This window comes from Oncorhynchus mykiss, chromosome 10 (genome assembly GCF_013265735.2).
Source record: "Oncorhynchus mykiss isolate Arlee chromosome 10, USDA_OmykA_1.1, whole genome shotgun sequence".
Classification (NCBI taxonomy): domain Eukaryota; kingdom Metazoa; phylum Chordata; class Actinopteri; order Salmoniformes; family Salmonidae; genus Oncorhynchus; species Oncorhynchus mykiss.
Genome location: NC_048574.1, coordinates 16734172 through 16747137, shown reverse-complemented (window position 1 = coordinate 16747137; position 12966 = coordinate 16734172). Strand labels below are relative to the sequence as shown.

At 43.2% G+C, this 12966-nt stretch overlaps 1 protein-coding gene across 2 annotated transcripts in view; it reads left to right on the top strand.

Annotated features, from left to right (window-relative positions):
- Nucleotides 1-12966, top strand: part of kirrel3a (kirre like nephrin family adhesion molecule 3a) — a 272346-nt gene that overhangs the window by 182249 nt on the left and 77131 nt on the right. For both annotated transcript variants that reach the window (XM_021617614.2, XM_021617613.2), the window contains exon 4: nt 10173-10330. In XM_021617614.2, the coding sequence (XP_021473289.2) occupies nt 10173-10330 (158 nt within the window). The remainder of the gene's footprint in view (nt 1-10172; nt 10331-12966) is intronic.

Sequence of the window (12966 nt, the reverse complement as noted above, 5' to 3'; positions counted from 1 at the left end):
CAGTAATGACCAACATATCTGGATTGGAGCTGTGAACCCATACTTTCAATTTATCCATTTTAGGTAATAAGCTTCTAGTGTTAACATACAGAAAACCCAGGCTTTTACGAGAGCATAAATCAGTGATGCAGATATCAGAGCGCAAGTCAGAATTGGAGCTAGCAATTGTAGATGGGCTAGGGTGTACATGCACATTTCCAGATATCATCAACAGTAATACAATCTGATGTCATTGTAATGTTTTTAAGGATAAAACCAGTAAAACAGATTATTCATTTTTCTCCTAAATAAAACTTGGCTAATGTCAGTTGACACCTATAAATGTATTTTGCAGTAATAAATTGATAATTGCTTTACATCTGTCATGGATTCACATGGGAGGGAGGGGATGCATGGCCACAAGTATTTCTCTGTCTTTTTCTCCCTGCTTTGTATTTGGCACAACAAATCCTTACCTTCATGAGAGACTGAAATAATGTCTTAATTCTCCTCCTTTCTCCTCTTGCCTGTGCATCAGTTGACACTGTGCCCCTCAGGAGTCTCCAGCCAGAGCGGTGAAACAAATTGTTCCTTATAATTGTTCCTTATCTTGGGCTCTGGGACCCGTTACAATCCCATATAAATTAAGCACAGTTTAATTAACTTCAGTGGCATCTCTCTTATCTGGGGAGGGAACATTCACTAAGGCACGGTGTGACGGTGTGACAGGCAAACTCTGGCAAGTCACCCTGCTATGACCCGCAGAGACACAAATGTACTGCTGAATTGTATTGCCGATCTCCTGTAGTGTAATTTGTTGGCGGTGGCGACATAGTACTCACTCGTTCAATTAGATTTCAATTGATTTGTTTACGGCAAAGTAATTGTCATTCTATTTTGGACCAAATGCCCCAGGGTGGGCCCTTTCTAAGCTAGTGAAGGGCTACAGTGGCATAGATCAACGTGGGGAAAGTGGAGGGAAAAGCCTTAAAGATCCATAGTAGGGGGAAGAGCACCACTCTACTGCTCCATGGCCATTGTTATTGTTTTAGTTTTGTTGACTAAGCAGAGGTGGGGAGTTCTAGGGGAGCGTCACACATCAAGGTAAAAACAAATGCTGCATACAGTGGGGCAAAAAAGTATTTAGTCAGCCACCAATTGTGCAAGTTCTCCCACTTAAAAATATGAGAGAGGCCTGTAATTTACATCATAGGTACACTTCAACTATGACAGACAAAATGAGGAAAGAAATCCAGAAAATCACATTGTAGGATTTTTTATGAATTTATTTGCAAATTATGGTGGAAAATAAGTATTTGGTCACCTACAAACAAGCAAGATTTCTGGCTCTCACAGACCTGTAAATTCTTCTTTAAGAGGCTCCTCTGTCCTCCACTCGTTACCTGTATTAATAATGGCACCTGTTTGAACTTGTTATCAGTATAAAAGACACTTGTCCTCAACCTCAAACAGTCACACTCCAAACTCCACTATGGCCAAGACCAAAGAGCTGTCAAAGGACACCAGAAACAAAATTGTAGACCTGCACCAGGCTGGGAAGACTGAATCTGCAATAGGTAAGCAGCTTGGTTTGAAGAAATCATCTGTGGGAGCAATTATTAGGAAATGCAAGACATACAAGCCCACTGATAATCTCCCTCGATCTGGGGCTCCACGCCAGATCTTACCCAGTGGGGTCAAAATTTTATTTTATTTTATTTATTTTATTTCACCTTTATTTAACCAGGTAGGCAAGTTGAGAACAAGTTCTCATTTACAATTGCGACCTGGCCAAGATAAAGCAAAGCAGTTCGACACATAAAACGACACAGAGTTACACATGGAGTAAAACAAACATACAGTCAATAATACAGTATAAACAAGTCTATATACGATGTGAGCAAATGAGGTGAGATAAGGGAGGTAAAGGCAAAAAGGCCATGGTGGCAAAGTAAATACAATATAGCAAGTAAAACACTGGAATGGTAGATTTGCATTGGGAGAATGTGCAAAGTAGAAATAAAAATAATGGGGTGCAAAGGAGCAAAATAAATAAATAAATAAAATACAGTAGGGAAAGAGGTAGTTGTTTGGGCTAAATTATAGGTGGGCTATGTACAGGTGCAGTAATCTGTGAGCTGCTCTGACAGTTGGTGCTTAAAGCTAGTGAGGGAGATAAGTGTTTCCAGTTTCAGAGATTTTTGTAGTTCGTTCCAGTCATTGGCAGCAGAGAACTGGAAGGAGAGGCGGCCAAATAAATAATTGGTTTTGGGGGTGACTAGAGAGCACATACCTGCTGGAGCGTGTGCTACAGGTGGGAGATGCAATGGTGACCAGCGAGCTGAGATAAGGGGGGACTTTACCTAGCAGGGTCTTGTAGATGACATGGAGCCAGTGGGTTTGGCGACGAGTATGAAGCGAGGGCCAGCCAACGAGAGCGTACAGGTCGCAATGGTGGGTAGTATATGGGGCTTTGGTGACAAAACGGATTGCACTGTGATAGACTGCATCCAATTTGTTGAGTAGGGTATTGGAGGCTATTTTGTAAACGACATTGCCAAAGTCGAGGATTGGTAGGATGGTCAGTTTTACAAGGGTATGTTTGGCAGCATGAGTGAAGGATGCTTTGTTGCGAAATAGGAAGCCAATTCTAGATTTAACTTTGGATTGGAGATGTTTGATATGGGTCTGGAAGGAGAGTTTACAGTCTAACCAGACACCTAAGTATTTGTAGTTGTCCACGTATTCTAAGTCAGAGCCGTCCAGAGTAGTAATGTTGGACAGGCGGGTAGGTACAGGTAGCGATCGGTTGAAGAGCATGCATTTAGTTTTACTTGTATTTAAGAGCAATTGGAGGCCACGGAAGGAGAGTTGTATGGAATTGAAGCTTGCCTGGAGTGTCCAAAGAAGGGCCAGAAGTATACAGAATGGTGTCGTCTGCGTAGAGGTGGATCAGAGACTCACCAGCAGCAAGAGCGACCTCATTGATGTATACAGAGAAGAGAGTCGGTCCACGAATTGAACCCTGTGGCACCCCCATAGAGACTGCCAGAGGTCCGGACAGCAGACCCTCCGATTTGACACACTATCAGAGAAGTAGTTGGTGAACCAGGCGAGGCAATCATTTGAGAAACCAAGGCTGTCGAGTCTGCCGATGAGGATGTGGTGATTGACAGAGTCGAAAGCCTTGGCCAGATCAATGAATACGGCTGCACAGTAATGTTTCTTATCGATGGCGGTTAAGATATCATTTAGGACCTTGAGCGTGGCTGAGGTGCACCCATGACCAGCTCTGAAACCAGATTGCATAGCAGAGAAGGTATGGTGAGATTCGAAATGGTCGGTAATCTGTTTGTTGACTTGGCTTTCGAAGACCTTAGAAAGGCATGGTAGGATAGATATAGGTCTGTAGCAGTTTGGGTCAAGAGTGTCCCCCCCTTTGAAGAGGGGGATGACCGCAGCTGCTTTCCAATCTTTGGGAATCTCAGACGACAAGAAAGAGAGGTTGAACAGGCTAGTAATAGGGGTGGCAACAATTTTGGCAGATAATTTTAGAAAGAAATAGTCCAGATTGTCTAGCCCGGCTGATTTGTAGGGGTCCAGATTTTGCAGCTCATTCAGAACATCAGCTGAGCAGATTTGGGAGAAGGAGAAATGGGGAAGGCTTGGGCGAGTTGTTGTGGGGGGTGCAGTGCTGTTGACCGGGGTAGGAGTAGCCAGGTGGAAAGCATGGCCAGCCGTAGAAAAATGCTTATTGAAATTCTCAATTATGGTGGATTTATCAGTGGTGACAGTGTTTCCTATCTTCAGTGCAGTGGGCAGCTGGGAGGAGGTGTTCTTATTCTCCATGGACTTTACAGTGTCCCAGAACTTTTTTGAGTTAGTGTTGCAGGAAGCAAATTTCTGCTTGAAAAAGCTAGCCTTGGCTTTTCTAACTGCCTGTGTATAATGGTTTCTAGCTTCCCTGAACAGCTGCATATCACGGGGGCTGTTCGATGCTAATGCAGAACGCCATAGGATGTTTTTGTGTTGGTTAAGGGCAGTCAGGTCTGGGGAGAACCAAGGGCTATATCTGTTCCTGGTTCTACATTTCTTGAATGGGGCATGTTTATTTAAGATGGTTAGGAAGGCATTTAAAAAAAATATCCAGGCATCCTCTACTGACGGGATGAGATCAATATCCTTCCAGGATACCCCGGCCAGGTCGATTAGAAAGGCCTGCTCGCTGAAGTGTTTCAGGGAGCGTTTTACAGTGATGAGTGGAGGTCGTTTGACCGCTGACCCATTACGGATGCAGGCAATGAGGCAGTGATCGCTGAGATCTTGGTTGAAAACAGCAGAGGTGTATTTAGAGGGCAAGTTTGTTAGGATGATATCTATGAGGGTGCCCGTGTTTAAGGCTTTGGGGAGGTACCTGGTAGGTTCATTGATAATTTGAGTGAGGTTGAGGGCATCAAGTTTAGATTGTAGGATGGCTGGGGTGTTAAGCATGTTCCAGTTTAGGTCGCCTAGCAGCACAAGCTCTGAAGATAGATGGGGGGCAATCAGTTCACATATGGTGTCCAGAGCACAGCTGGGGGCAGAGGGTGGTCTATAGCAGGCGGCAACGGTGAGAGACTTATCACAAGAACGGTGAGCAAAAATCCCAGAACCACACGGGGGGACCTAGTGAATGACCTGCAGAGATCTGGGACCAAAGTAACAAAGCCTACCATCAGTAACACACTACGCCGCCAGGGACTCAAATCCTGCAGTGCCAGACGTGTCCCCCTGCTTAAGCCAGTACATGTCCAGGCCCGTCTGAAGTTTGCTAGAGAGCATTTGGATGATCCAGAAGAAGATTGAGAGAATGTCATATGGTCAGATGAAACCAAAATATAACTTTTTGGTAAAAACTCAACTCGTCGTGTTTGGAGGGCAAAGAATGCTGAGTTGCATCCAAAGAACACCATACCTACTGTGAAGCATGGGGGTGGAAACATCATGCTTTGGGTCTGTTTTTCTGCAAAGGGACCAGGACGACTGATCCGTGTAAGGGAACGAATGAATGGGGCCATGTATCGTGAGATTTTGAGTGAAAACCTCAACCAAGGGCATTGAAGATGAAATGTGGCTGGGTCTTTCAGCATGACAATGATCCCAAACACACCGCCCGGGCAACGAAGGAGTGGCTTCGTAAGAAGCATTTCAAGGTCCTGGAGTGGCCTAGCAAGTCTCCAGATCTCAACCCCATAGAACATCTTTGGAGGGAGTTGAAACTCCGTGTTGCCCAGCAACAGCCCCAAACATCACTTCTCTAGAGGAGATCTGCATGGAGGAATGGGCCAAAATACCAGCAACAGTGTGTGAAAACCTTGTGAAGACTTACAGAAAATGTTTCACTTCTGTCATTGCCAACAAAGGGTATATAACAAAGTATTGAGATAAACTTTTGTTATTGACCAAATACTTATTTTCCACCATCATTTGCAAATAAATTCATTAAAAATCCTACAATGTGATTTTCTGGATTTTTTTTCTCATTTTGTCTGTCATAGTTAAAGTGTACCTATGATAAATTACAGGCCTCTCTCATCTTTCTAAGTGGGAGAACTTGCACAATTGGTGGCTGACTAAATACTTTTTTGCCCCACTGTATATGCTGCTATTCTATCGCTCTAGCGATGATGTCCGAATGGAAAAAAAACTGTGTTCTTTCTTCCCAGTAACTTCTTTGTTGTTGTAATATCGCAAACGGACATGGCGGTTTCAACATTTAGGATTCCAGCTTCAAGAGGAGGGAGAGAACTTTCAAGAAGGTTACACTGAGAGCTCAGAAAATGTGTGCTGAGTGCATGCAAACAGCTGACGTGAAGAAGACGATTGATTAAGTCATCCATCTTAAAGTTCCAAAAGTGAGAGGGCGATGGCAAAGGCACAAACGTGGTACCGCCAGTGAACCCGCCATTAAGGTGATTAATCCACCCTGGCCGCCAATTCCTGTGAGACAGTCATGTTAAGATCTCAAAACAAGATCCAGGTACAGTTGAAAATGGGTCACATTTTCCCCAAGCTGCCCTTCCCCTCTGTTTTTTTCTAATATTAAATTGCTATATTTTCCCTCCTTTCCAAATCTACAGAACTGAAGGACTTTGGTCCATCCCAAGGGGTCAGTGAATCAAGCGTAGAGAAAGAGAATGTAATTCCGTGACAAAGAACCAAGCCCTAGCGTGGATAGAGAGAAAGAGAGAGAGGAGGGTAGAGAGAGAAGGGGGAGAGAGGATACTTCCAGCACCCAGCGACAGTAATTAAAGTAGGGGGTGATTAGTCCGCCTCTGTGTCGTTCAGCTCATGAGAAATCTATTGACTGGCCACGTTAAATCATCAATTTGGAACCATTAGACCATGCCACATTCACAAACATGTCGGTAATGATGATGGGTTGAGCCTCTGTGGGGTTACTGGAGAGAAGGCCCTCATGTGTTTCTCTCTTTCTCCCCCCCATTCTCTCCCTCTCCTCCTCTCCTCCTTTTCTCTCCCTCTACTTCTGTCTTTCTCTCTGAGGTCTAACTTGGCTTTGAAGGCCAAACATCACTGCTGATGTGAATTAGACCCATGTAATGAGTCACACGGTATTAGCTTCTTTGCCGACCCAATGCAAAAATGGAGCCTGTGCCCTCAGCTCTGACATGATGAACGACTTGTTAACACAACACAAGACCTGGGAAGGTGGGATGGTGAACTCACTGCACTGGTCAGGATTTTATGCAGAGCTCCCAACATAGAATTAGGAATTTAGTAAGATCTTTATGGGCCCCAAGGCCTGTTGCTTAGCTGTTTCACACCTCCAAGGCCTGTTGCTTAGCTCGTTTTCACCTCCAGGGACTGTTGCGTAGCTGTTTCACACCTCCAAGGCCTGTTGCTTAGCTGGTTCACACCCCCAAGGCCTGTTGCTTAGCTGGTTCACACCCCCAAGGCCTGTTGCTTAGCTGGTTCACACACTCAAAGTGTGTGTTGTTGGCATCTCCCGGTGCCAGCTCATAACAAGTCTGAGGAATGTGTCCCAAATGGAACCCTATTCCCTATTCCCAAAAGTAGTGCACTTTAGTAAGGAATGGGATGCCATTTAGGACTTAGGCTGAGAAAAGGAAGCCTACAGCACAAAGAGGCAGGCAGGCAGGAAAGGACAGATGGCTACCAGTAGCGGCTTGTTTAATGCTCAGATAATAATGTAAATGTGCCTGTTTGTGATATGTTGTGCCAGTGACAGCTGTAGTGTGTCTTGATTTAGCATCACAGAGCGAGAGATATTGAAAATGGTCCTCCTGTATTTCACCAGTCAGAACAGAAAGGAGCTCCTTGAATTATTCACAGCATCCAGGCTGCTTCTCAAATGGCACCCTTTTCCCTGTATAGTGCACTACTTTTGAACAGAGCTTTTTGGGCCCTGATCAAAAGTAGTGCACTAAATAGGGAAAAGGGTGCCATTTGGGACATAGTCCAAGAGAGATTGAAAGCAAACCAAATGCAGCATGCCAACCTGACATGATTGCCTGCTCGCTTTTCTCATTAGGGAAGAAATAAAAATGTGTGAATAAAAATGTTCTTCCAACTTCGCAGTACAACACAGGGCAACCAGTGTTTTACAATCTGATCCTTGTCAATAACAAACAATAACAAATCTAGTCCCCCAGTAAGATACAGATGGCATAATTACCGTGGAAACTCAGGGAGGAAAACTCAGGGAATTGCCTCATCATGACTTGATTTTAGAGTACTGTTTCTTTTTAAATATATATAACTCCTGTCTGGTACTCCACCATTGCATCACCTTCATGAAATGACTTCAAGTGACTTACAATTCCAAAATGTGACCATTTATTCTCACTGTATCCGTTCAAGCTGTGAGTGATGTTTCACTTTTAACATTTCGTATATTCATGCAATGTCTTCATATTCAGATTGTAAAAGATGAAAAAAATGCTATATGCAGATTTTGGTCAAGGTGAAGGTTGTTGAAACCTTTCAGTATTTACTCTTTCACTTTTTAAATTCTTCCTAAGGTTACTTAACAGTATTCATTATTTTCCCTTTGAAAGTCGCTTTTAGTATTCTTTTGATGATTAAGCTTTCATTGGAACTACTTCAAAGCTGTAAAGTTGAATGACTCTTTGATGCGCCCTATAATATCTCATTGTGGACTTTCAATACGTATTGGGTTCTCCATTCTTTCCTCTCCCGTTCTCCCCCCCTCTTTTTAAACTTCTCTGAAAACAAGTTCACTGATATTTCCTCTTATATTTATGGGGAGTTAGATGAACAACCATTCAGACTCATAGCTCCACGGTTCCTCAAACTGGAGGGAAACTTGATCAGTTATAGATAGGTAACACTATCAGATAAATTACAATATCCTTCGTCCTCACACACTGATCTGAACCGAGCAAGGTTGACAATGTGCGAGGAGATATGAGGACCTAAAAAAAGATAGACCAACATTGCTCATAAAGCACTTTGCCACTGTGGAACGGTATTGTTCACTGTGGAACTGTCATCCTTTCAATGGCCGTATTGTGGACGATAAGAACGGAAGTAGGATTGGCTGCAGCACAGTCACTCTCACAACAGTTACACGCCTCTTTGGAGAATTCCATTCTACCTTTTCTGTCTCCTCTGGCCCCCCAGAAGTCAGAAGTGTTCTCTTGCTCTATGAGTCGCAATGTAACTGTGCTGAACAAATATGGCTGACAAAGGTGAAAGCGCTTGCCAGGGCTCTAATCAGTTCTCCCCCAACTGTGAGGGATGAGTAATGAGCAAAGGGGCCAAGTCCAGGCCCTAATGAAGCCAGCTAGCTCCCTCGAACTCCACCTTCATCAAATTCTCGTAACTTTAACTCTCCTGCTGCTGCCGCCGTTTGTCTGCATGTGGCGAGCTAGCAAGCTATACTGTACCTCTCGCCTGAATTACCCATGGGAGGGAAGGAAAATGTATGACGCTAATGAAGTGAATGCAGCGAAGGCAGTAGAGGTGGTGGAAGGCGACGGTAGTGGTGAACAATGTGTAAGTATGGAATTGAGGTGGTGGTGATGATGATATGCCTTGTTTTGTATCTGTTTCGGGTAATATGTTACATATGAAGTGCATGGCAGTGCATATTAAGCGTGTTAAGGAGTGAGGGAGAGAGCATCTACATATGCTGTTTTCTCTCTCTCTCCCTCACTCTCTTTCTTCCAAGCACTCAGGATGTGCCAGCTGCATGTTGCCTTTGATTCAGGCTTGCTCCAGATCTGCTCTCTAATGAGCTGAGTGCTCAATCAATAATTCACTGGAGTTTGAATAAAATTGAGGGTGATCAGAGCTGGTTTCAAACAAGAAAGTAATCAGTGCCATTCACAAGCTTGGATTCGGCCAAGCTCTCCCCAACTAGCTACCTTCTTTCCTTTCTGCCTTCCTTTCTTTCTTTTGTTCCCCCGTTTCTCCTGCATGAACGGAGGCAGACTCTCCAGTTTCTGCTTCCTCTTTTGCCTCAATATGTCATCGCTCACCTGTGGGAAGCGTCAGAACCCCACTGGACACAGACATCAATTCAATGTCTATTCCACTTTGGTTCAGTGTAATTTCATTGAAATGACGTGGAAACAACTTTGATTCAACCAGTGTGTGCCCAGTGGGAAGAGACCACAGAAAGCAGCAGCAAGGGTGAGGATGATGGTGTATAACCTCTATGCAACACAAAGTGTAAACATATTCTTACCAATTCATGTGTATTTGAAATGTAGGCTACTTGTTGAAAACAAATATGGCGTACAATATTTTGATATGCACTATGGTGAATTTACATAATGCAGCCTCCATGCTGCTCAGAAATTAAGCGTATTTTATTCTAGATTTTTGTATCAGACTGAAACGTCAGAGGTGTTAACCTGAGTTGGCATACAATGGCATAGCAATGCCTCTTAAATTGATAGTTAATTGAAATTGCAAAACAACATATTGATTTCCTTGTACACCTGCGTTGGATTAGGGGCAAATATTGGCCAGGTCAACTAAATGAATCAAGGATTGCTGTTTAACTTGTCCATAAACTGCTTACAGGGTAAGAAAACCAATATGTAATTTAGGTGAACTACTAAGCCTTTAACTGCTCTACAACAGTACACATTTTACAGAATGCAATGCAATTGAACTAAATCCATCTTTATCGTCCCCCACAGTTCCCCCTGAAGACCCTGTGATTATGGGGGCTCCCGTGGTGAGTCTAAGAGCCGGTGACCCCCTCAACTTGACATGCCACGCCGACAATGCCAAGCCTGCTGCCTCCATCATCTGGATCCGCAACGGGCAGGTCCTGAATGGCGCCATGTACTCTAAGGTATTTGTCCCCGCCCCAGTTTTATCATTTCCCTGTAGGTGTGCTTTGGGCTAGTTTTGATTGATCTCTGTGCTGACCTGACTCTTTCAAAAGGACAGCTCTATTTGTACGTATAGGAGCGAATTCATGGGTAGCCCCAACCGGGACTCAAACCTGGGTCCAACGACTGCCAACTGAACAGTTTAGCCATTACACCAAGAAATTCAAGCTGGATTAAGTTCGCTACTCTATCACCTTCCTACAAAAAGAGTGCCCCACACTTCTTTATCTCAAGTCCCTCATGCCCAGGCATGCCTTTGATGACCCCGCTTCTGACACCAATGTAGAGAATTCAGGGGATTGCTCTGACCGTAACTGCAGCAAATGTTAACTCAACACCTTAGCTGAAAACTATAAAAACTCTAAAAAGTGCACACACTCAAATTAAGTTTGCAAAAATACATTGATTGTGCACTTCAAATGTGTCCTTTGGCCCTTGATACGAGGTGTGCTCTCTCCACCTCCAATTGGAGGAATCCTTCCCCCTCTTAATATCTTCCTCTCTGATGCTGCATTCACTTTTCTCTTCCTCCACACAGCTGTCCTAAAAAAGGCCTCGCTCTGTCAATTTAATGACAGCTGAGATTTTTAATTTGATCCACAGGGCAAGATGGAGCACTCACGTCGCACTTTCAACATGACGAAAAAAGAGAAAGCATTCCATCACTCTACATTATGGATGTGTTCTTGGGCAATTTGTTCACTTTGTCAGCCGTGGGTAGGAAACAGAGAAAGTGAGAGGCGCATTTAAAGAAGTGGCCCCATGACAATCTCGCAGTGTAGTCTTGCTTGTTCCAGGGTGAGTCTAACCCAAACAAACCCACTGGAGAGCGCTCCCTTCACTCAATATAAACCCATAAATTAGACAGAGGCAAGCCACTTAGACGTGTATATTATTGTATCAGGATTTAGAGGGGCGGTGTATAGTTACTTTGTAAGTACTTAGTATCAACATCTGTATAGCATATTTGATATGTATCACATTTGATACTGATTACATCATATAGCAGATGCTCATATCCAGAGCAATTTACAGGATTAATTAGGGTTAAGTGCTCAAGGACACATCGACAGATTTTTTATGTAGTCAGTTAGGGGATTCAAACCAGCAACCTTTCAGTTACTGGCCCAATGCTTTTAACTGCTAGGCTACCTGGCACCCATCATGTCATATTATTTACATGTCACACTGTTAGGATGTAAAGTCCTTTTGATTCTTCTTAGTCTGGTAACAGCTTAATTTAAATGCATCATAAAAAAATATTTTGGAGACAGAGAACCAATATGTTTAATCTTTATCCAATGATGAGTCTGGGTTTTGGATTCACATACTTTGAGTCATATCATGACTTGACGTGGCATATCAAGGCATGCAGATTGAGAAGGCAAACGATAGAAAGATGACTGATCCCATCTGTCCAGTATGACATGCAGGTTGACGTGAATTGAGATGAGTCTTGTCCTGGAGGCAGAACTAAGCAATTTCCACTAAATAGGCCAGCTACAAAGTCTAAATATTGTACAGGTTCATGAAAACAAAAATGTATTTAAGGTTAGGGTTAGATATTAGGGTTATCCTTGTGGTTAAGGTTAGGGTTAAGTTTAGGGTTAGGTTTCAAATCAGATCATATGACTTTGTGGCTGTGCCAGCTAGTGACCACTCTAAAGAGCTGCCCCCTGAATCAGATTCATAATGAGAAATGCTAACCTGTGTATGACATCACAAATCAATCAATGATGTATACCAATAAACTCTATAACTATGTAATTCCAAATATGTAACTACTATGATATTACTATGTAAGTCAGGGCAAGACATACATGAGATTTATGGAAAAAATGTGCAAAATCCTATAGGTCATACAGTACAAACATTGCATGATGTACTGTAAACCTATTGCTCCCTACATACTTTCATGACGTTGTATTAGTTCATGTGACGACTGTTGCTCATCGAATGATTACAAGTTTCTAATTGCGTGATTAACTGAATCAAGCAATTATTAACTCATTAACCTGGGGCACCATGGGAAAACTCGTTTTTATTGAGTTTCTATTTCCCAAATGAACTCAAAGAATATCAGAATATCGATTTTACAACAGCCGCTAATTAACCAGTTACCTCTACCAATCTTGTACTGAACGTCGTATAGCCCGTGAATCTGCACGGACCCGGGTCTCACTAATGAATTCGTACCACACCAATCTTAGTTTAATATTTATTTACTAAAAAGCTAAAATTATGATAAAAGATACACATAGACAAAACACATTATAGGCTATTGATTGAAGCTTAGTGTAACGGGCCAACACACTATGGCGCGTGTTACCCACAATGAGGATTTCAAAAGAGAGAGAAAAAAGAAAGTACACAAGAGACATATACATTTGGGTGAATTTGTCAGCTATGCTATTCTAACCCTAGCCTTGCCCCAAACTGCCGCTCTTATGGGTCAGAATATAATGATGTAATTACGTGGGGATGATCTCCGAGGATTCTCTGCGTGGACCTTTCCGCTGTTCGATGACGCACTTCTCCTGCACACCTCCCTGCTCGTCCTCCTGATGTCAGTGTCCTTTTTGGCTTAGGAGTCTGT